This window comes from Monodon monoceros, unplaced genomic scaffold (genome assembly GCF_005190385.1).
Source record: "Monodon monoceros isolate NGI ecotype Baffin Bay Population unplaced genomic scaffold, NGI_Narwhal_1 Super_Scaffold_20, whole genome shotgun sequence".
Classification (NCBI taxonomy): domain Eukaryota; kingdom Metazoa; phylum Chordata; class Mammalia; order Artiodactyla; family Monodontidae; genus Monodon; species Monodon monoceros.
Genome location: NW_021703777.1, coordinates 70,414,411 through 70,440,123, shown reverse-complemented (window position 1 = coordinate 70,440,123; position 25,713 = coordinate 70,414,411). Strand labels below are relative to the sequence as shown.

Sequence of the window (25,713 nt, the reverse complement as noted above, 5' to 3'; positions counted from 1 at the left end):
TTGTAGTTTTGATTTGCATTTCTTTAATAATTAGTGATGTTCAGCATCTTTTCATGTGTTTGTTGGCCATCTGTATGTCTTCTTTGGAGAAATGTATTTTTTTATTTCAAAAATTGTAATTATAATACTTAATTCTCACTGATGATTAAAAGAGCCAATGTCTGTAAACCACTTAACACATCACTATTATTATTTTCAGGAAGGTATTAATTTTCAGAAAAAATGATTCTAAATTAATTGAAAAATATACTAGAAATATTTCCATAGATATCTTGTCAGTCTTGGTAAACTGTGCCAAGTAATAGAATGATTAATTAATTTCCACTTGCATGGAATTGGATGTGGAGTTATGTTTTAAAAGTAACAAACTCATATGTGACATTCTTAGCCAAATACCAGCCAGGAAAATACTATTTCCTAAGAATGTTGATACTTAAGGAAATATACTCCCTTTTGTGTACACAAGAGTTTCATTATAGGCCAAGTAATAATTGGAAAGCTTTTGATAGAAAACTGCAGGGAATAAGATCTTTGGAATATGTAAATGCAGTGCAGACAGGTCAGGTTGGGAGTTACCCTGGTAAATGTCTCAAGTCTCAGGATGGGAGGAATCTAAGTTTTCCCTAAAACTTGCTGACTAGGCTGAGATCCCCATCCTGCTGCTGCTCCCCAAGAGCAGAGAGGACACCATCTGATTTCCTTGTCCTCCCTGTAGGATCTCACACTTAGGTTCAGCAAGGACAAGATCAGGTGGAGGGTGGGGATGTGGAACCCCATGGAGAAGCAAGGGATTTTGGCTATTGTATCTGCTCAGTCCGTAGCACAGGAACCAGAGGTCTCCTCCCCAGGAAACCAGCTGAGGGCCGGCCACGTGGACCTGTGGGTGGAAGCCACATTGAGTAGCCACAGTGAGAGGGATGGAGATACTCAGCTCCCAGTTCTTTGTTAGAGAGCAGAGTTTTTTCCCATCTTAAGCACTTGGTCTACCACCTGTGCACTCGGCACCCAGGTGTCTCCAAGAGCATCAGCTCTCAGGCCTTTAGTTACATTGCTTGATGTGAGCAGAGCCTGAGTTTCTCCTGAAACAGGGAATCTGCTCCCAATGTACTGATGGTGCTGGAATGATTTGGCTGAGGAGAGCAAATTTCATATATCTAGGGGTAGTGTGATAGTCCTTTCCTGGTCTGTGCATGGTATTCTAAACAGTGAACTAAGGCACCCTGCTAAGGTAAGAAAAGATCTGGGAAGCAGATGTATGATAGCTGCGCTGGTACATTCATATTCTTTGGAGTCACTGGGGTACATTTTCTTTGAAGAAAAATGAGCCACATGTTCTCCTTACTGCTTACTTCACGTACCAAATTCCCTGAGGCTTCTCCCATTTTAGCTTAGCTAACTCATAAAAGAAATAGAATGTAGCAAAAGTAAAATATTACCAGTTATTGCGCTTTAGGCTTTAATGTTTTGTTTTGGTGCTTTCCTTACGTTGTTCTCATGTCTGTATTACTGGCAAAACCACCGACAAATGAAAGAATATAACTTGCCTCATAGGGCTACATGTGTTCTCTGTAACCCTGTGTATTCATTCATTGTACTTTGTTAATTTATCAAGTTGACATTCCTGATGGTGATTAAGATGATCTGAGTTATGTAAAATAAACTGAAGTAAATGAAACCCAGAACTGAAGGCTCCTGTACATCTCTGCCTGACTTGCCTACCCTTAGAAACCTCACTTAATCTTCAAGGTCCAGATCAAATGCTACCAACATCAGAAAGTCTTTTCCATAAGCAGATCTTTTTTCCTCCCTGCTGTGATCTCCTGGCTCATCTTTTCTGCATCATTAACATTTGGCAGTTATTTCCCATTCTACATTGTGGGTTACTTGGTTGTGTGTTTACATAAAAAAATTGTAATCTCCTAACACTAGGGCCTTTTTATTTTTTAAATTAGTCTTTGTGTTTTCCACCCTACCCAGCACAAAGAGAAATCCAAGAAGTATTTTTTATGTGATGGTATTTCTATTTGTCTTGTTGATTGATCAAAAATGGATTCCACACCTATTTGCCAGGGATATGATGTGAAAAAGGCAGATGTGGTCTCTGCCTTTGATTAGAAATAATAACTTTGGGGAAATGAGCTGCTGACTGGAGTGGTGAGCAGCCTTGCTGAGCGTCAGAGGAGTGACCTAATACAGCTAATCTGCAAGGACTGGAAAGTGAATTACAACAGGAGAAAATCAGACTTCTATGCAGTGGATGCTTGATGCATTTTTATAAGCCTAAGCCGTGTGGCTGACAGGGTCTTGGTGCTTCGGCCAGATGTCAAGCCTGAGTCTCTGAGGTGGGAGAGCCGGGTTTAGGACATTGGCCCACCAGAGACCTCCCAGCCCCATGCAATATCAAATGGCGAAAGCTCACCCAGAGATCTCCATCTCAATGCTAAGACCCAGCTCCACTGAACGACCAGCAAGCTACAGTGCTGGACACCCTATGCCAAAGAACTAGCAAGACAGGAACACAACCCCATCCATTAGCAGAGAGGTTGCCTAAAATCATATTAAGTTCACAGACACCCCAAAACACACCGCCAGACGCAGTCCTGCCCACCAGAAAGACAAGATCCAGCCTCATCCACCAGAAGACAGGCACTCGTCCTCTCACCAGGAAGCCTACAAAACCCACTGAATCAACCTACCCACTGGGGGCAGACACCAAAAACAACGGGAACTACAAACCTGCAGCCTGTGAAAAGGAGACCCCAAACACAGTAAGGCAAGCAAAATGAGAAAACAGAGAAATATACAGCAGATGAAGCAGCAAGGTAAAAATGCACCAGACCAAACAAATGAAGAGAAAATAGGCAGTCTGCCTGAAAAAGAATTCAGAGTAACAATAGTAAAGAGGATCCAAAATCTTGGAAATAGAATGGAGAAAATACAAGAAACGTTAAACAAGGACCTAGAAGAACTAAAGAGCAAACAAACAATGACGACAAACACAATAAATGAAATTTAAAATTCTCTAGAAGGAGTCAATAGCAGAATAACTGAGGCAGAAGAAAGGAAAGGATAAGTGACCTGGAAGATAAAAGAGTGGAAATAACTACCACAGAGCAGAATAAAAACAAAAAATGAAAAGAATTGAGGACAGTCTCAGAGACCTTTGGGATAACATTAAACACACCAACATTCGAATTATAGGGGTCCCAGAAGAAAAATAGAAAAACAAAGGGACTGAGAAAATATTTGAAGAGATTATAGTTGAAAACTTCCCTAATATGGGAAAGGAAATAGTCAATCAAATCCAGGAAGTGCAGAGAGTCCCATACAGGATAAATCCAAGGAGAAACATGCCAAGACACATATTAATCAAACTGTCAAAAATTAAATACAAAGAAAAAATATTAAAAGCAGCAAGGGAAAAGCAACAAATAACATACAAGGGAACCCCCATAAGGTTAACAGCTGATCTTTCAGCAGAAACTTTGCAAGCCTAAAGGGAGTGACAGGACATATTTAAAGTGATGAAAGGCAAAAACCTACAACCAAGATTACCCAGCAAAGATCTCATTGAGATTCGATGGAGAAATTGAAACCTTTACAAACAAGCAGAAGCTAAGAGAATTCAGCACCACCAAACCAGGTTTACAACAAATGCTGAAGGAACTTCTCTAGGCAGGAAACAGAGAGAAGGAAAAGACCTATAGTAACAAACCCAAAACAATTAAGAAAATGGTAATAGGAACATACATATCAATAATTACCTTAAATGTAAATGGAATAAATGCTCCAATCAAACGACATAGACTGGCTGAATGGATACAAAAACAAGACCCATATATATGTTGTCTACAAGAGACTCACATCAGACCCAGGGACACATACAGACTGAAAGTGAGGGAATGAAAAAGGATATTCCATGTGAATGGAATTCAAAAGTAAGCTGGAGTAGCAATTCTCATATCAGACAAAATAGACTTTAAAATAAAGACTAATACAAGAGACAAAGAAGGACACTACATAAAGATCAAGGGATCAATCCAAGAAGAAGATATAACAATTGTAAATATTTATGCACCCAACATAGGAGCACCTCAATACATAAGGCAAATGCTAACAGCCATAAAAAGGGAAATTGACAGTAACTCAGTAATAGTAGGGGACTTTAACATCCCACTTTCACCACTGGACAGATCATCCAAAATGAAAATAAATAAGGAAACACAAGGTTTAAATGACACATTAAACAAGATGAACTTAATTGATATTTATAGGACATTCCATCCAAAAACAACAGAATACACTTTCTTCTCAAGTGCTCATGGAACATTCTCCAGTATAGATCATATCTGGGGCACAAATCAAGCCTTAGTATATTTAAGAAAATTGAAATCGTATCCAGTATCTTTTCTGTCCACAATACTATAAGACTAGATATCAATTACAGGAAAAAAAATCTGTAAAGAATAGAAACACATGGAGGCTAAACAATACACTACTAAAGAACAAAGAGGTCACTGAAGAAATCAAAGGGGAAATGAAAAAATACCTGGAAACAAATGACAATGAAAACACGATGACCCAAAACCTATGGGATGCAGCAAAAACAGTTCTAAGAGGGAAGTTCACAGCAATACAATCCTACATCAAGAAACAAGAAAAATCTCAAATAAGTCACCTAACCTTAAACCTAAAGCAATTAGAGAAAGAAGAATAAAAAAACCCTAAGTTAGCAGAAAGAAATCATAAATATCAGATCAGAAATAAATGAAAAAGAAATGAAGGAAACGATAGCAAAGATCAATAAAACTAAAAGCTGGTTCTTTGAGAAGATAAACAAAATTGATAAACCATTAGCCAGACTCATCAAGAAAATAAATGAGAAGACTCAAATCAATAGAATTAGGAATGGAAAAGAAAAAGTACCAAGTGACACTGCAGAAATACAAAGGATCATGAGAGATTACTACAAGCAACTATATGCTAATAAAATGGACAATCTGGAAGAAATGGACAAATTCTTAGACAAGCACAGCCTTCCAAGGCTGAACCAGGAAGAAATAGAAAATATAAACAGACCAATCACAAGCACTAAAATTGAAACTGATTTAAAATCTTCCAACAAACAAAAGCCCTGGACCAGATGGCCTCACAGGAGAATTCTATCAAACATTTAGAGAAGATCTAACACCTATCCTTCTCAAACTCTTTCAAAATATAGTAGAGGGAGGAACACTCCCAAATTCATTCTACGTGGCCACCATCACCCTGATACCAAAACCAAACAAAGATGTCAGAAAGAAAGAATACTAGAGCCCAGGGTCACTGATGAACATAGATGCAAAACTCCTCAACAGAATACTAGGAAACAGATTCCCACAGCACATTAAAAGCATCATACACCATGATTAAGTGAGGTTTATCCCAGGAATGCAAGGATTCTTCAATATACGCAAATCAATCAATGTGATAAACCATATTAACAAATTGAAGGAGAAAAACCATATGATCATCTCAATAGATACAGAAAAAGCTTTCAACAAAATTCAACACCCATTTATAATAAAAACCCTCCAGAAAGTAGGCATAGAGGGAACTTACCTCAATGTAATAAAGGCCATATATGACAAACCCACAGCCAACATCGTTCTCAATGGTGAAAAACTGAAACCATTTCCACTAAGATCAGGAAAAAGACAAGGTTGTCCACTTTCACCACTATTATTCAACGTAGTTTTGGAAGTTTTAGCCACAGCAATCAGAGAAGAAAAAGAAATAGAAGGAATCCATATCAGAAAAGAAGAAGTAAAACTGTCACTGTTTGCAGATGACATGATACTATACATAGAGAATCCTAAAGATGCTACCAGAAAACTACTAGAGCTAATCAATGAATTTAGTAAAGTAGCAGGATACATAATTAATGCAGAGAAATCTCTTGCATTCCTATACACTAATGATGAAAAATATGAAAGAGAAATTAAGGAAACACTCCCATTTACCATTGCAACAAAAAGAATAAAATACCTAGGAATAAACCTACCTAAGGAGACAAAAATCCTGTATGCAGAAAATTATGAGACACTGATGAAAGAAATTAAAGATGATACAACAGATGGAGAGATGTGCCATGTTCTTGGATTGGAAGAAGCAACATTGTGAAAATGACTATACTACCCAAAGCAATCTACAGATTCAATGCAATCCCTATCAGACTACCAGTGGCATTTTTCACAGAACGAGAACAAAAAATTTCACAATTTATATGGAAACATAAAAGACCCTGAATAGCCAAAGCAATTATTGAGAAAGAAAAACAGAGCTGGAGTAATCAGGCTCCCAGACTTCAGACTATACTACCAAGCTACAGTAATCAAGACAGTATGGTACTGGCACAGAAACAGAAATATAGATCAATGGAACAGGATAGAAAGCCCAGAGATAAACCCATGCACCTATATTCCACCTAATTTACAACAAAGGAGGCAAGAACGTACAATGGAGAAACGACACCCTCTTCAATAAGTGGTGCTGGGAAAACTGGACAGCTACATGTAAAAGAATGAAATTAGAACACTCCCTAACACCATACACAAAAATAAACTCAAAATGGATTAAAGACCTAAATGTAAGGCCAGACACTATAAAACTCTTAGAGGAAAACTTAGGAAGAACACTCTATGACATAAATCACAGCAAGATCCTTTTTGACCCACCTCCTAGAGTGATGCAAATACAAACAAAAATAAACAAACGGGGCCTAATGAAACTTAAAAGTTTGCACAGCAAAGGAAAGCACAAACAAGACGAAACGACAACCCTCAGAATGGGAGAAAATATTTGCAAACAGAGCAACTGACAAAGGATTAATCTCCAAAATATACAAGCAGCTTATGCCACTCAATATCAGAAAAACAAACAATCCAATCCAAAAATGAGCAGAAGACCTAAATAGACATTTCTCCAAAGAAGATATACAGATTGCTAACAATCACATGAAAGGATGCTCAACATCACTAATCATTAGAGAAATGCAAATCAAAACTACAATGAGGTATCACCTCACGCCAGTCAGAATGGCCATCATCAAAAAATCTACAAACAATAAATGCTGGAGAGGGTGTGGAGAAAAGGGAACCCTCCTGCACTGTTGGTTGGAATGTAAATTGATACAGCCACTATGGAGAACAGTATGGAGGTTCCTTAAAAAACTGAAAATAGAACTACCATACGACCCAGCATTCGCACTGGTGGGCATATACCCTGAGAAAACCATAATTTAAAAAGAGTCATGTACCACAATGTTCATTGCAGCTCTATTTACAATAGCCAGCACATGGAAGCAACCTAAGTGTCCATCGACAGATGAATGGATAAAGAAGAAGTGGCACATATATACAATGGAATATTACTCAGCCATAAAAAGAAACGGAATTGATTTATTTGTAGTGAGGTGGTTGGACCTAGAGTCTGTCATACAGAGTGAATTAAGTCAGAAAGAGGAAAACAAATACTGCCACACATATATATGGCATCTAAAAAAAAAAAAGTTTCTGAAGAACCTAGGGGCAGGACAGGAGTAAAGACGCAGACGTAGAGAATGGAGTTGAGCACTCGGGGAGGGGGAAGGGTAAGCTGGGACGAAGTGAGAGAGTGGCATGGACATATATACACTACCAAATGTAAAATAGGTAGCTAGTAGGAAGCAGCTGCATAACACAGAGAGATTAGCTCGGTGCTTTGTGACCACCTAGAGGGGTGAGATAGGGTGGGTGGGAGGGAGACGCAAGAGGGAGGAGATATGGGGATATATGTATATGTATAGCTGATTCACTTTGTTATACAGTAGAAACCTACATACCACTGTAAAGCAATTATACCTCAATAAAGATGTTATAGAAAAAAAAAAAAAAGAACCAGACCATGCTGGCACCCTAATCTTGGCCTTCCCGCCTCTAGAACTGTGAAAATTTTTCTGTTTTCTTTAAAAATAATTTAAAAAAAGGAAGAATAACTTCTTCCTTCTATGGCCTCTATGGCTGCATGTTGAGAAGTAGAGTGGGAGAAGGTTAAGAAGAGGCTGGAAAGGAAAGGAAAATGGGGTAGTTCAAAGAAACATGATTAGTTTGTTGGAAAGTGCGTATATCATCCCAGTTCTCATTTTCACAGTCTTTTTTTTAAACATCTTTATTGAAGTATAATTGCATTAGAATGGTGTGTTAGTTTCTGCTTTATAACAAAGTGAATCAGCTATGCATATACATATATCCCCATATCTCCTCCCTCTTGCGTTTTTAGGTAAAGTTATCTTTTTTTTTTTTTTTTCGGTACGCGGGCCTCTCACTGCTGTGGCCTCTCCCGTTGAGGAGCACAGGCTCCGGACGCGCAGGCTCAGCGGCCATGTCTCATGGGCCCAGCCGCTCCGCGGCATGTGGGATCTTCCCAGACCGGGGCACGAACCCGCGTCCCCTGCATCGGCAGGGGGACTCTCAACCACTGCGCCACCAGGGAAGCCCAGGTTCTCATTTTTAAGTAGAGTTTTACTCCATTGACTCGAGTAATTCCCCTGTGTTCAAATTCCCACTCTGCTTTCTCTCTGGGTGACCTTGCAATTGTTATTTAATCTCACAGAGGCTCAATTTCTACCATTAAGTGAGCCTAGCACATCAGATTAGATGATGTTGGATGCCTGGCTCCTAATATGTGCTTAATTACTGTGGGTGGTTATTAATTTTATTATTATTATCATTATTATTAGCTGCTGTTATCTTAATAGCATTAAGGAGGGCATGTCCTTAAGGACATAGATTCTAAGGATTCTGAGTGGGGCATGTCCAGGACTGCCTGGAATAGGGCAGAGGCAGCCCAGGCTGGGGATTTGCTCAGAGGCTTCCTTTCCCAGGTGGCTGGCTTAGGCTCCCTGAACAGCTCTGAAAGGTGTGCTGGAACCTTCCATCTCTGGACTTCGTCTGACAGGCATGGATGGACTTCCCAGTACTCACCTTCTGCTGGCAGTCCTCCTTTTGCCCACAATTAGCCTTACTAGATGGGAGAGTATGTGAAAGGAGAGAGAAATTTCCTCTCCTCTTTGGCCTCCTGGTTCTGAGTTTACTTAGATCTGAAGGGAAAAATCCTGTTCAGTATTTTGCGAGTTAAACTTTCCTGGCTAGAACTTTGTTTTCTCAAATACTAACAAAATGGATTTTCTTTCTCCCCTACCCTCTCTTGTTAATAGGGTGCTGAGAAAATTTTGTCAATGAATGAATCAGGAGAACTGCAAGATCTCTTAACCAAAATTGAGGTAATTGTGCTTTTAGCAACTTATTTTTAGTAATCAAAACATTCAACACACTCTGATTGTAATTGAGTTTTCCTAATTGAATTTTTCTCTGTGTTCTTACAAATATGTAACAGGATACATGTGGCGGTTTTAATTTGCTACCACCTACGGTGAGGTTTCCTCCAGCTAGAGTGACTTTAGTGTTAGTGTCTAACAACCTCGTAGTATTAGGTGAAAATTCCAGTCGGCTTTATTAGAGCCTAATTCTCTGTTATAGAGATGTTGATGAGGTGTTTCATGTCAGGCCATTATCTTGAAGCACATATAAAATTTTTTATTTAAATTATTTTATTTTTCCTACAGACCAGCTCATCATTTCTAAAGATTAGAGAAAAAGTTATTTCTCCAAAAGTGCACCTTTTAATTTTGTTCCTATATTTATAATGACAACATCTGAGAAATACTTATTCAAATATATGATGTATCAAATGAATATGCAACCAGGAAGCCGTTAATACCTCTCTGCTCCAGTATTTTATCAGCCTACTTCTCTCTGTATGTAGGATAATATATATATATATATAATATATATATATATATATATATATATATTATAGTCTAAACTGGGACACCTTAAGAGTGAAAAGGGTGCATTAATAATTATTCTGCGGCAGTGAACCTGAACCCAGACTTTCCCGGTGGAACTATGCAATATGGTTACATGGTATCTATTGTGCCACACCAGCTCTTTTTGGTCCAGCCTCCTTTGCTGACCTCATTTCTGATTCTCTACCATTCCTTCCACTTCGTGGTTTTTTACCACCATTCTTTTGTGCAAGCCTGCTATTGTTCCATTTCCTCATTCCCTTTCACCATCTTCAAGGCCCATCTGCAGTATCACCTCTTCCCCACATCATTCCTGATCTCTCACACCTTTGCATTCCTGTATCCCTCTTTTTCTTAGGTGCTTATCAAAGTCTTTTAATTTTTGTATTACTTGTCTTTGGGCATTTAATTCATGTCCCAAATGAACTATATACTACTTGGTGTTAGGAATCATGTTTTATTCATATAGTAATTTTACCGAGAAAGACAAACACAATGAGGGTGTGTACTTGATAATCTAAAATTCCTCTCAGCTCTAAAATCTGTATGGGTGGGTTCATTTCTTTCCTTTTGTCCCTGTACTCTACTCCAACTCCATGAAACCATCAATTTGGGTTTATATGTATGTTTTATTTAAGTGATTTAACTTGGTTAATATGTATTATTATTTTCTCTGCACATTTTTACTCTTACAAATGATGTCATGTAATGTACCTAATTGTGTTTCAAATTATTTTCTTAGGCACTATGCTTTTAAGAACCATCTGTATTGCTATGCGAACCTTTAATCCATTTCTTCTAACTGCTGTGTACTTTCCCACAACAGCACTGTTGAATAGAACTTCCTTTGATGATGGAACTGTTTTATATCTGTACTATCCAAAACAGTAGTCACTGGCTGCATGTGGCTATTGAGCGCTTAGAATGTAGCTAGTGTGACTGAAGAACCGAATTTTTAATTTCATTTAACTTTACTTGATTTAAGTTTAAATTCGAATCAAGTAAAATTAAATACAAATTTTAAAATAAATTAATTAACCATATCTGACTGATGGCTCCTATTTTGGACAATGCAGCAGCATGGAGCCCACCCGGTATTTTTTATCTACTCATTTTTTCCACTGATGTCCTCTAACTTCTCCCTCAAACAAACAGTGCTGCAAGGAGCAACCTTGACCATGTTTGCTTGTGGATTTCTCTGAGAGTAGGAATCGCTGGGTAATAGCTTATGCATACCCGCAGTTTTTCAGGTGGTGCCAGATGGCTCTCCGTGATGCTCACAGCATCCAACACTCCCTCCTGTGGAGAAAGAGGTTTCGTATGTTCCCACATTCCTGGCAATGTTTTACATTGTTCTCCAATTTTCTGTTCTCTAATTTTTGCCAGGGTCGTAAGTATAGAGAGATATTGCCTTATTTTAATTAATGTTTTTCTGATAACCATTGAGTTTGGGCATTTCCTTGTATGCTTGTTAAATTTTTAAGTTTCTTCTTCTGTAAGTTGTGTATTCTTATCCTTGCCCATGAAAAGTGTTGGAATTGTCTTTTTTGTTGTTGTTGTTGATTCTCAGAAGATCCTTCTATATTCTAGATATTAGCTTTTTTTTTTTTTTTTTTCTTGCGGTACGTGGGCCTCTCACTGTTGTGGCCTCTCCCGTTGCAGAGCACAGGCTCCGGACGCGCAGGCTCAGCGGCCATGGCCACGGTTATCAGCCTACTTCTCTCTGTTTTGTGTCCCCTGCGTCGGCAGGCAGACTCTCAACCACTGCGCCACCAGGGAAGCCCCCCGTGCCAATTTTTTATTACAGTAAATCCCCATATGTACCTGGGTCTTTGTCTGAGCTTTCTAATCCATTCCATTGCTCTATTTGTTCCTATTGTATCAATATCCTACTGTTGTTATTTCTGTGATTTAAAAGCATCTTTTAGAGTCTTATAAAGTGAATGTCCCTCATTACTCTTCTTTTTAAAGGTTGACGATTGACTTAGCTATTCATGGACTTTATTTTTTTGAGTCTATAATTTCTTAATTCTGCAACTTGATTAACACCACCATGCTATATATTAACATAACCTCTCTCTTTCTCTCAGTTCAAAGAATTTTGAAAGAGGATTTTATGCTCTTCATTAAGTCTGTCTCAATTCTACAGATGACATAAATAAGCCAGAAACATTTAAAACTATTCTTAATGTTGAAATATATACAATAGTACGGTACTGGCTTCTACCGTTCATAGGATTTATAAGGTGTTATAACTCTGTTGGGCTGCTTTGTCCATATAACAAAACTGGTAGAGAATTTGCAGCCATCCAGAAAGTCCTGAACTCTGCCTGTGAGGGGCCTGGGGTTTAAGGCAAACTCACCCAGGCAAAGAGACTGGCCTTGGAGAAGCAGTTGGAAGAACCAGGAAAAGTGGTTAAAGGACAAGATTCAGATCCAAACCCATTCCATTCTTCTGGTTGGCTTTTGGCAATGAAACAGGAGTTTAATATTCCTGAGGTAGGAAACATTGGAGTCCTTACTAAGTAGCAATATTCTTGGTATTATACGTATTAGGTTATTGAAACCTTACAATAACTCTGCAAGGTGGGTTCTATTATTATCCTTGTTTTACAGACAAGAGAATGGAGGCACAGAGGATTAAATCACTTGCTCCAGACCTTACAAATAGTGTTTGATTCATGATTTTAATGAGCCTGACTCCATAATCTTAACCATGAATCTATGCGGCCATCACTCTCAAATTAAGTGTCATATAGGTATCTGGGAAATCTGATCAAATGTGGCAGGACCCAAGGCCCAGATGAGAAGTTTACTGGGAGGTAGGCAGAGTACTAGGTCCAGGAAACAGACTGAATTTTAACACTTGGATCTTATGCTAGTGTGGCATTGTGGAAGAGGGGAAAATTGGCAATAACTTTGGAGAGAACCCAGACAGCTCCTACTAAGTTCTAACCTGCTGTTACTTGGGTGCTGCATAATTCATCACCCTGGTCTTTGTAATTCAGGCCCCAGTTTTCAGCAGTTACCCCAGTAATGAAGAGGAAAGAGGCTTAGCATCTGCAGCTGGGTCATCAGAAATGGTGTCAGCAAATCAAATTTCAAGTTTTCTGGCCCAAGAATTCTAGCATACTTCCCATCTAAGTGAAAATTGCTTGGGGAACCTGAGGGGGCCTGATTCGCTGATGAAGACTTGTCAGTGGCCTCAAACATGAGGAGCTGGCTAAAGACAACAGAAGCAAGTGAAATATGTCACTAGCTGGTATGAGACTTGGATTTAATAAGGCTACCTGTACCAGTGCGGGTTCTGCTCCTGGGACAGTTGGCGGGGGATCTTCCCAGTAACATATGAGCTCCACATGGACACAGATTCTTGTCTATTTTGTTCTGTTCTTTACCTCTAGCCCCTAGAACAGGAATTGGAAAATAATGGGCACCCAATAATTATTTGTTGAGTGAATAGATGAATGAATCCTCTTTCATCCAAGTTTTTTTTTTTTGTCTGTTATTTTTTTTGTTTGTTTTTGAGAAGGCAAAGCAGTTAATCAATGAAAAAGAAGAGAAAAAGAATTATTTTATGTAAGAGAACGCTTGGGTGAAAAAGATGAATAAAAACACCATTTGGGGGGTAAAATTTATTTATATATTTATGTATTTACTCATATTAATAAACAGGCTAAAGATCAAAAGCAAAGAGATGTCTAAGGATTTCCCCCAAACAATAACCGAGATGGATAGCTGGTCCTGATGTTGCCCACACAGAGGAAGTCAGGGCATCCCTGAGATGATTAGCAATCACCTTGTTATGGCAGGTACTGGATTAAATATCTCAGATGGTAGAGAAGCTCTAAGTAAGCTTCTGCCTTGCTGTTTTTTTTAAAGATATGAGCAAACCTTTTGTTGTCATTGCTGGTGAGATTGCCAACATAGTGTCCACTTTTGTACATTTTTCCTTGTAAAGCCTGATTTGTTATTTATGAAGAACAGAGGTAAGATTCCCAGCTATACACTGAGGATGCTGGAAATGGCACAGGCTGTCTGTACAAGGCATTGGAGCTATCAAAGACTGGCCTGACCCTCCCTGGAGAAGCACCATTCTGGGTGATGTTGCTTCTCCGTGGGGTGGGTGGCCGCAGCATGTTCAGAGACTACAGCAGCAGAGTACCACCTACTCACCTGGGAAATCAGGCCAAGTGCTCTGGCTGCCTCTCTCTGGAATTGGAACATCTTTTTAAGTAGGGTTGTGGCAGTACATCCCATTGGGTCAAGAATCAGACTCATACATCTGGCTTATGCATTCGGGAATATAAGCAACAAATTTCCTCTGTGTCAGCATTTTGTTCAGGGGCTTCTTTCCCAGCTCTGCAAATTGAGAATGCTAGGAACTCTAATTATCAGGAACGATTCTGTTTATTAAGAGCTAGGTCAGACAGAGAGTCGTTTATTAGGCACTTAACAAGGATTTGCTGAATTAAATTATTGAATATAGTTTAAAACAAAATACATAGAAAAAGGTGAGTCATCCAGAGATGATTATATGCCAAGTGTTCACTCTTTGATAATCTGTTACGTGGAGTGAGTCTGCTTCATAGACAAGCTGGATGATGGGGTTTATGGTCATGGAGACTCAGATAAATTGCTTCCTCTTTGGTAAAATACTTAAGAGATTTTCTAGCTCTCCTAAAATAAGGTTAGATGATCTGAGTTCAGAAATAAGAAGTGCATTCATTTCCTGATCTTGAAGAAAACACTGAAGACCCTTGATCTTAGCATCCTGTTCCTATGTTATATAACAGCAAAAACTCTTTATATTTATGAAATTTGAGTTTGTGCTACAAAGGAAACCCATTTGACAGTCATTCATGAACTCCCCCCTTGTCCCCTTGGTCCTTTGTTAGAGACTAGGGAATGCTTGGGGGCTTCAGTTCAGATGACTGCAGTATGGAGTGGACGTATTCGAAGACCACAAATAAATTTCCTAAAATAAAATTAATATATGAATACAAAAAGCTACATCATCATTTTTAAATGGAATCACAAATAGACCAAGGCCATCCTCAAATAATGTCATCAGAATCTCTGCAACACTATGATGAGATCTGCCTTTTACTCAAAGGGTTGTTGAGAAGATTTAATGAGTGAATCATGTAAAGTGAATAGAACATTGCCTGGTACGTAGTAACCACTCAATAAGACTAGTCATTATTAATCATTATTTCACTAATAAATCCTTATTTGTAGCTGAGAGCTACTACTAAGAGAACAGGGAGGTCTCTGATTCACTGCTATATCCCCTACACCTTGCACAGTTCCTGGCAATGTGGACTAATTTGTGGAATGAGACCACTGAGTTTTATTTTTTAAAATTCCCTTGCCAAGAATATATGAACAGAAAGAGGTAAAAGGGAGGATGATTTTGCACTCCTTTTTTCTTGAATTCCATCCCCAAGGGACATGCCTCTACCCAAACCACTATTCAGAAAAGGGGCACTCTGTAGATTTAGTTCTCTTACTGGGTGCTATTCTCAGCCAAGTCTGCCTGGTTTCAAGCTTTGCTGGGCTCCAGGACGCTGAAGAGCTACCCTAGATTTCTTAATTGCTTGAAGGTCAAAGTGTCTCTTGTTAACCTCTTCATTGAAAGTGGAAGTCTGTTTTGTTACTACCAATAATGACTATTGTTAACTTCAGTTATTCCTGCTTCCTCCAACCTGGAACACTGTTCAAATTTGGGGAATTTTTAGCTCTTTTTCCATCTTGCACTGAGGGCAAAGCTGTCTACTGAGGTATTGGACTTAGGACACAGGAACATGTAGTATAAGCCAGCTCTTTCTCATTGTTGGAACTCTTTTAAGTTGGAACCAGAGTTCCAATATAACAAAAGCTCTCTTTGAAGGAGATGGCTAGGAATGACTGAATTATTTACTATTATTAGAAGAACAAGTGGAATAGCTTATACTGGGTGATGTAACAGGAATAAGATTTCTGGAGGCTAGTGGAACACTGGGGGAGCCTTAGTGGGTCCCCTCAAGACCCACTCCCACCCCCACCCCACTTCTGCTTCATTTGCAGCATTTATCCTTTTAACTGTTTTATGTTTTGGGAATCCCATGTAATATATTATTTGGGAAAAAATGGATGTAGGTAAAGGTTGAAAACTACTCTTAAAGAGGAAAGGGCATGCATATAGTTCTTGAAGAGAGTTCTCTAATTTCTAATTTTCAAATTCCACTGTGACCTGAACATTTTTTTTAACTCATTAAGAGACTTTGTTTCATCATTTGTGAAATGAGATAGTCTCTATTACGTCAGGTTCGTGTGAGAATTGGGTATAGACACTACATCCTATGTAAGCTATCCCTTTTCTCTCCCAAGTTTATGGCTGAAACAGCTAATTTTTCCTGAGTGGAAGTGGCCTCAGAATCTTTCCAATACTGTGCTCCAAGACATCAGAATTTTCACGTGAACTGAAACACATTTACTCTCCCTTTCTTACAGTGATAACACTTTAGACCAGAAGACTAAGTATAGAAGTGTTTAAATAAAATGACTCTATGAATGGTAGAAAATGGTTGTGTCATGTGACCACAAGCAATTTAACTTGAGGCAGCAGCTAATAAAAATCTCTTCAAATAAGGATTTATTAGTGAAATAATAACTAATCATGTCTTGTTAAGTAGCTACAATGTGCCAGGCAATATTCTATTCACTTTACATGAATTAACTCATTAAATTGTTGAGACAATTTAATGAGTGAATTAAAGTAAAAGACATATCTTTAAAGTAAAAGACATATCTTTAAAGTAAAAGACATATCTCATCATGGCATTGCACAGATTCTGACATTGTTTTATTTTATTTATTTTTTCTTCTTATTATTCTATTACTTCCTGTTCTTGATCAGTTGGATCAACTGATTTTACCATCTTACAAATATAAAATTAACAGATGTTTTAGAATACAAAGAAATAACCATCGTAACTGAAGTGACCATCTGTAATGGTTAATGACTCTTCCATGGACTTTTCCCATTTGGAAAGCTTGAAGGCAAAGAAAGATATACTAGATCCAGTTTGTTTAAAGTATGGACTACAGCACTGAGTAATCTAATGAAAAGTTCTGTCCCTAAATTTCAAATTGACAGCCAAATTTAAACTGAGTTTGAGACAACAGAGCTTGACAATTTCTGGTATGTTCATTGTGCTGGTAAACACATGGCTGGAGATTCCTGGGGAGAAACTCTGTGACCACCAGTTTGCAAGTGATGATGTTATTTTAGAATGACCTTGGTCTATTTGTGATTCTCTCTAAAAAGAACAATATGGCTTTTAGTATTTATATATTAACTTCATTTTAGGAAATTTATTTTTTCTGAATTGTGGAGAAACTTTAAGAAAGAGCAGACTCATTATATATTTAACATTTGATATTTTGACCCTTTGAAAGTAATTTTTGTAAATCATGTTCCAGGCCCATGATATAAGATAATGTTACCAAACCAAACTTGGGTCCACTCACCCATGCAGTAAAGCCAATCTACTGATACTGGGGTGTGGTAAAGGGAAAGTACAACGTTTATCGTAAGGTGCCCAACATGGGGCCAAGCAAGGAGTATGGGCAGCTCATGCTCAAAAGATCCAAACTCCCCAGTGGCCTTCAGGGAAGGGTTTTTAAAGACAAAGTGAGGGAGAGGGTCACAGAGTGCCTGATCAGCTCGTGAACATCCTCCTGATTGGTTGGTGGTGAGATAACAGGGTGGTATTTTGGGAGTTAACATCATCAACCTTCTGGTTCCAACCTGTCTGGAGTCTACATACTGGAGGTCAGCATGCAGTTAACTTCTTCCACCTCGTTGGCAGTGGTGGGGGGGTCTTAGTATCTGCAAAACAACTCCAGGATATGGCTCAGGATATTATCTTTAGCCCTTGAGGAGGAACTAAAGGTCCTTGACTTTGTTTTATGGCTAGACTATTATTATTTTGTCTTGCCTAACTGTTTTCATTTGTTTCCACATTTTCTCACTTCTCTGATTAAATTTGCTCTTTGGAACTCAGGGAAGGCCTAGGAGGCTAAAGCTTTTCTATAAACAAGAGCCAGGGGATGGGGTGGGGAGGTGTCTGTCCCCAGGATGGTTCTGCAGGGTCCTGCTCAGTTTCAATAATTTTTAATTGTGTTGCATTGCGTTATCATTTTGGGTTCTCTGTGTTTAGAGCCTGGTGTTTGGAGTGAGTGACACAGCTGGTGAATGAACCTAGGAAGCTTCCTAGTGCGCACATGCATTCTAGCTTTGTTGTTCTTTGCTTGCCATTGCAAATATATTTTATGGGACAACCATAGGCTATTCAAGAATTTGAAAATATTGAAACATGTTTATACTGGTTGTTAAGATATTAAAATAATTTATACTGGTTGGTAAATAGCTGCTACCCCAAGACTCCCAAGCAGCTCTCCTCTTCCCTGTCAGCAACTCCCCTGTGAGGATTGCCAGGTACAATATAGGATGTCCACTTACATTTAAACCTGTAGTAAATTATGAATAATTTTTTTAGTTTAAACATGTCCCATAAAATATTTGGCACATACTTATATAAAAATTTATCTGTGATCTGTCAGAAATTCAAATTAACTGGGCATCCCAATTTTTTAAATTGCAAAATCTGATGATCCCACTCTACTTGGAATCCAGTTCTATTTACAATCCAGCACTAATGGGTGAAGTCCTGGATTCAGGGCCCTATTAGTCCTTTCTGACTAGTTGGTGTTCTTTCGTACAAGTCATTAAATATTTTTAACATAATCTCTGGCATGGCTTTAATGCATGTCAATGGCCTATCTACTGTATCATATTCTTTCTAAAATTTGATAAGAATAGCATTACTTAACTAATTCTCTATGTTTTGCTTTTAGACTGCACTCTTTCTTCACTGTTTTTGTTTTTACTGAAAGTTTTTTTTCTAAAGACATTTTTATATCATGCAAAATTGTAAGTCTGGTACACCATTTTTTGGTCAACCTTGCACAAAGAAATGACAAAAACCCAGTTACAAAGAAACTAAGTTACTACATACAATCTAACTTTTTAGAAGAGCTTTGGGTATCTAAAAACTTGACAACATTCCTTGTTTGTGTCATTCAGACTGGCAATCACTACTTTCCATCAAAGTAATTCTGTGTTACTAAAAATAAGATATTCCATGGATTTTGCCATCTTGATATAATAGCAAAGTCAAATGGTAACTGTAAACAAATCTTACTATATACAGAATATGCATCTCTGAAGAGTGGTCTGGGAATATATAAATTTTAAAGCAATCATATCCTTAATGTTTGTTTCCCAAAGTACATTCCACAGGGTACTGATTATGAGAAAATTATAGTTGTTTTCTGGGAAAAGGTTTCTTGCCAGGGACATGGTAGATTAAACCTAGTTAATCGGTTACCTTTTCAGTTGGATTTTTTGGAGACTTTCTTAAGTACAGTTGTGAACTTCCAGGGAAAATCTGTATGTATGTCTAAGTATGTAAGGTATGTTTGAGTGTGCTTGTGTGTGTGCGTGTGTGTGTCTGTGTCTACATTTCCCAAGCTTACTTTAGCAATTACTCTTGTCACAAAGGTGGGCTTTCAAACATTGCTGCAAATTCCTATTTTGCAAGTCAGAAGCTTGGTATTAACTCACGTTCTCTTTGTATTCATTCTGTAATCGATCCTAATCTCCCCCCAGCAAATGGATGCTGCTAGTAGACTCCAGTAAAGGTCACATGCTCAAAAAAGCAAATAGAAATACGTATGGATAATTTTCAAAATATCTTTAACATCCTTGCTAGTTAATTTCATTATACTTTCATGGGTACTTTATTTTTACTTGAGGTAGAAAGGCTGATAGCTACTGTGGGTAATTTTACAGACTTGGATAAATGTCTTAAGATTTCTATGCCTGTTTCTTTAAATATAAAATGAGGATAATGTTGCTTGAATTAGCTGCTTTACAGAAGAAGGTGTCAGTGTGTGTGAAGGGTGGGATGAGGGAAGATTCTATATAGTGATGCATTTGAAAGTGCTTTTAAAAATAGAAAGTATTATTCACATGTGCAGTGATGGATCTTCAGTTGACAGTGGCTCATCCACTCCAGCTTTTAGTTTTCTGATTTTCCATACTCACTATTAGTCCTACTATTCTATAAACAAAGATACAAAACTGTGACGTGATACCAAAGGGAAAGTTACAGTATTTTCCTTTAATGCAAATGACCATTTCCTGAACTGTTTGATTTTTAAATATGTGCTTTCATATGATGGATTTCTGGAAGTGTGTGCCCTTTAACCTAGAAGGTACCAGCCCTTACACACCAAGGTTATGCTATTGATGGCCGTCAATGAGATAATGAAGGAAACTTCAGTTAGTGTATCCCCTGCGTCTATTGTGTATTAATGGTAGGTGATTTCAGGTCCCCAGCCATATTATGCCGATATTGTTTTGTGACCATCCACAGTACAGAAATACAGGAGGGCTGATGGAGTTGTCATGCTAACACATGTTCTGTCCTCTCTTGTCCCCCTGCCACCTATCCAGAGAGTGCAGCATCCACACGAGTGTCCCTCCTGTGGAGGCTTTGGCTTTCTTCCGTGCTCCATCTGCCACGGGAGCAAAATGTCAGTGTTTCGAAACTGCTTTACGGACTCTTTCAAGGCCCTGAAGTGCACGGCTTGCAACGAGAATGGCCTTCAGCGCTGTAAGAGCTGTGTTGGTTAAACAGAGCTCCCACCCATGGGGCGCCTGGTTTCATTGACTGAAAGCAATAATTTGGTTTATACTTTTTTTAAAAAAATGGCTATGTTTCTGGATTAATCAATAAACTTTGTTTATTAGAATTTCCTTTGTTTGGGGCTTTTGCTGTGACCACTTTCATTGATGTTTTAAATGAATGTTTATTCAACCGCTACTATGTGCCAAGCCCTGCGCTAGACCCTGGTTTCTAATTGGAATTAATGGAAGGCCTGATAAAATTCCAAGATATCCACAGCCTGGTTCCTTATATGTGTTTGATTTTCTAAAGAAAATAAAAAATGTATCCAACGGTGTCTATTGCAATGCCACCCTATTGTTTAGGATGAGTCAATTCAGCTCTCCAGATGCATACATTTTATGTGAGCCTCAGCTGTAGGGAAGAAGAGAGCTCTGGGTAGTGGGAAAGAATATGATCTTACTTATACTTAAGGAGTAAATTATTTTTAAAGCTGTAAAGTAGTCTTGGAGCTGATGATATTAATGATAAATGATTAATGTTATCCGATGAATTTCTTAGTGATGATACAAAAGCTGCCAGAAGACTTATCTGGATTTATTGTTTTAAACATCTGCTTTGTGCTATTGTCCCTGAAAACCCTCCAGAAAGATGCTGTTATGGTTTTCTTGAGCTGGACACAAAATACTACATAGTTTGAAAACATAGTAGACGATATCAGCGAAGTGGACAAAAGGAATTTCTGCTATAATTATTAGCTGATGCCTACCTGTACATGTGTCTGTACTCTGATGGATTCCCTTATGAATGGTTTTAACAAATCACCTTCACTATATCTGTGATAAGGTAATTAAAACATTTTACATCTTGGTTTTGCAAAAAGCTATAAATATTTACCGAGTACTTTCTAATCATCCAGGCATAGTGGAAGGCATGGTTTCTGCTTTCATGGAGCTCACACTCTAAGAAAGAAGGAAGTATTAAACAAATAATCATAAACAAGGTGAGTCTTATAAATACTACACAAATGGTACAGTGTGCTCTGGGAATGTGTAGCAGGAGGGTCAACCTAGATGAGTTAGAAAATGGTAAGAATAGACTTTGTTGAGCAACTAATATTTAAACGGAGACATCATGGGTAAGTGGTCAACTAATTAGTCACAGAACAAGGGGGATAATACTTCAGGTAGAGGAATAGCATATTTGGGGACTCTAAGGTCAGATAAAAGTTGTTTGTTTGAGTGTTGGTGTGGATATGGCATAACTTAAACTCATACATTGCTAATGAGAATGTTAAATGGTACAACCACTTAGGAAAGCCATTTGATGGTTTCTAATAAAGGTAAACATACGCTGATTGTATGCTCAGCAATTTTACTGCTACTTATTTATTCAAGAGAAATAAAAACATATGTCCATACTTTATAAGAGTTTCATGGAAGCTCTATTCATGATAGCCAAAAAGCAGAAAGATTTCAGATACCAAGGACAGGAGAAATGATAAGCAAACTGTAGTATATTAATACAGGTACACACTTCCTAGGAGTAAAAAGGAACAAGCTATTGATTCTAGCAATAATATGGATGAATCTCAAAAACATTTTATGAATAAACTTAGCCAGATACAAAGGGTATGTACTATGTGATTCCATTTATATGAAGCTAAAGAATAGGCAAAATTAATCTATAGAATGGCTGCCTCACAGTGGGGAGGGGACAGGAGGAGGAAATTAAATATGAACAGAACTAAGACAGTGATAGAGTTATGTCTAGTTGAGAGTAGATTTCCCCTCTGTCAGGAAAAATGAGTTTCTTGCATCAATGAACAGTTTCTCATCACAATTCCAATAAGGTCCTGAGATTCTAGAATTAAGTAGTAAGGCCTATCCAAAAGTTCCTTCCTGACTACTCAGGCCTTGGCTATGTTTCTGCAAATCCAACCATAGTCCCAGTGTCCTCTTGTCTGGGGGTACATTCAGGATGGAGAAATACAACAGTACAAGAAGTTCTAATTTTCAGGCCCCATGTTGGACTATGTGTTCAGAGGACAAAACTCGCTGACTTTCAATTGTGTTCATGAGGAATTTGTTTTGCTTTCTATCTTTATTCTGTTTTTCATGTACTGGCATGGAATTAAAGTGTTATGTTCTCTGCTAGTTATTGGTGAGCCTCTAAAGAAGAGCATTATGAAAGAGTAATGAAATTTAAAAGAAAATCTTAGACATCTTGTAGAATTGCAGAAGTTAATGAGAGAAAGGCTCAGAAAATAAACTCGTAATAGGCTTATTTAAACATAAATTTGCGTTAACTTTCAGAGAGAACTTGGTTTAGACGCTTCACATCTATCTGCTTCAGTCTTATAAAATGTAAATGCGAAGTAATTAAACCTGATATATTTATTCTGCACCGTTGTTGTGTGGGATTAATTAGAATATATAGGAAAGTACTTTAAAAACACAAAGCATTATACAGAGGCATAGAATAATTTCCTAATCACCATGAAAATTATGCATCTTCAATATATCCTTTTACTGACCAGATAAGGAAATGAACTCACATTCATTGGACACTTCTGTATGCTTGGCTTTTTAGAAGAAGTCTCACTTATTCTTCACAACACTGTGAAGAAACTGAGATTCGGAATGTTAATTCACTTTTCTAAAGTCTTGAAATTTATCCTAATTTGTTGTATCTTAAGCGTCCATGTGAGCTACCTTTATCTCTGGTATAAAATGGGAAATCAGTCGAGAGCAAACAACAAAGCTGCTCAAAGATAAACACCTACATAACCAGTAGAGTCGAAATGAAGAGAACGGTCTGCCCTGTGCTTCTGTGCTCTTATAACTTCTTCTCTGGAAGTATTCATTGATTTCAAAAGCCAGGAAGTGCTGGCTGTTGGCAAAGGACACAGAGTAATGCAATCAGGCCGTGGATAATTTTTTTAAAAAGATTAAGAAGAGGAAATCAGGAGATGATGCATACCTAATAATATAAATATATAGTAATTTTTTAATCTTGTTGTTGTCCCAGGGTCTTTTTTAAAGATAAATTATTGGTATATTGATTGCAGTTTTGTCTGGTGTTTCATGCACAAACCTCACACATAGCAGAGAAGCTAGTCTGTAGTTCCTCAAAGCAGAGTGAAAAATTTAAACTTTTTTGGCAAGCAATATGCATATAATATCCTTTTAGATTTCGGGTATTGTTTCTCCTGATCTTTTGTAGTTTCCTCACCTATAATAATTTGACAGTAATTTTTTTGGTTTTTTTACTTGACTTCATAGAGTTATTTCTAAGGCACTAAACTTAGTTTCCATAGAATAAAACATATTTCTCTTTGTTCTCGAATTTAACCAGTCTGTGTAATATTTCGTTGTAATAAACTATTATACTCAATAAAAATGAATATGTTATTTACTTATATAATTATACACATAATTGTAAACCCAATTACAAGGCAACGATTTGGGAAGAAACGAAACTGACTCTTGATAGATTCTGTTTGCTGGTAGCAGAAATATGCAGGCGGAGAGAGTGTTTCTCCTGGTTGTAAGCATTCAGCAGGCAGGAGACATCCGAAGGAATGGGGAGCGTCTGCCAACCTTGAAAGTCTGCAAAGCGGAAATTGACTATGAAAACTTGAGCTAACTGATGTGACGGTAACAGTAAGCAGGGACATTTAATAATATGCTCAAGGTCATTCATCCTCACCTTCTGCCTTTCAGGTTCATCAGCAGCTGGTATTGCTTAGCTACCAGCATTTCAAAATGCAGCCTCTGTTTGACTTGCAGTGTTTGACTGGAGACTCAGTTACTTTGGAAGATATGTTGTTCTCTGCAAGGGTGAAACACTTCCACACCTGCTTCACTTAGAAAGAGACAGTTTCTCTCTGTGTCTGGCTTATTTCACTTCACACAATGTCCAAGGCATGATCTCACTTATATATATGGAATTTAAAAAGTTGAATACATAGTAGCAAAGAGTAGAATAGTGGTTACAAGGGGTGGGGAGCAGACAAACAGGGAGATATTAGTCAATGGGTACAACGTTGTAGTTCTATTGGATCAATAAGTTTTAGAAATCTAATGTAAGCATGATGACTAGAGTTACTAATGCTGTATTGAATACTGGAGATTTGCTAAGTGAGTAGATTTCTGGTGCTCTCACCACACACGCTTGCATACACACGCACACACACATGCACAGGAAAGGTAATGGTGAGGAGATGTGTAAATTAACTTGACTGTAGTAATCATTTCACTATGTATATACATATAAATCATCATGTTTTACCTCTCAAATATATACAATTTATATTAAAAATAAAATAAAATTTAAAAATTAAAAAAGTAGTCTTACTGAACATACTGACCCTTTTTTGCTTTACTGGAAGCCATTACAGGGATTCTTATCAGGAAGCACTCCTCTTTAGAGAACCATTGGAAATTCTTTGATGGGAGAAAAAATTTTTTCAAGTATGGGGGAGGATCCATGTCTCAAAGCATAATTCCTCTAAGAAAAGAAAGAAGACCCATTCTGATGGAAACTTTTGTTCTGTCCCTATTCGGAACTTTTTGAACTTTTTCATTGAACCTAGCATAGAACACACTGGAAAACTCAAAATGCATGATTCAGTAGCAAGGTAACTTTGAAGAGGATATAACTTTCATAGAAGAATATAAGATAGCCTAAAAGCTTTGCTTATATGTAGCAAAACTGAAGCCGACTCTTAATATTAATACATATCTAGAAAACCCATATTGATTCTCTGCATTGTACATGGCTCATTTAGCAATCTCTGCTCTTAAGTAGTTACTTTTTTTCCCTCTGTTTTCTGTGATCTTAACCCTTTTCTTTCCATCCCCTTGTTAGAAGAATATCAATATAAATGTTATCTGAGTACCCAAAAGAGAGGTAGATAGATCAGCTACAAAGCAAAATATTTGCATCATCTAGAAAATGGTGCTAGATGTGGTCCCTATTTTATACAATAAAAGAAAAATGTTAATACAAATGGAAAATAGTGATCTTTTAAATGTTTTTCTTATAAATTGCTTGTTGCTTTGGTCCATGTTTTGCATATTGTAT

The 25,713-nt window shown here is 37.7% G+C and overlaps 1 protein-coding gene across 4 annotated transcripts in view; it reads left to right on the top strand.

Moving 5' to 3' along the window:
- The window catches only part of GRXCR1 (glutaredoxin and cysteine rich domain containing 1), a 329,808-nt gene extending 309,059 nt beyond the window's left edge, over positions 1-20,749 (top strand). For 3 of the 4 annotated variants that reach the window (XR_003795458.1, XR_003795455.1, XR_003795457.1), the window contains one exon: positions 20,454-20,652. Coding sequence is in view for 1 of the 4 variants with exons in the window: in XM_029234574.1 (XP_029090407.1) it covers positions 9,236-9,301; positions 20,454-20,633 (246 nt within the window). In the remaining 3 variants the exon portion in view is untranslated. Of the gene's footprint in view, positions 1-9,235; positions 9,302-20,453 lie in introns of all 4 variants that reach the window. The other variant, XM_029234574.1, reaches the window with a different exon arrangement.
- The last annotated feature ends 4,964 nt before the right edge of the window (positions 20,750-25,713 follow it).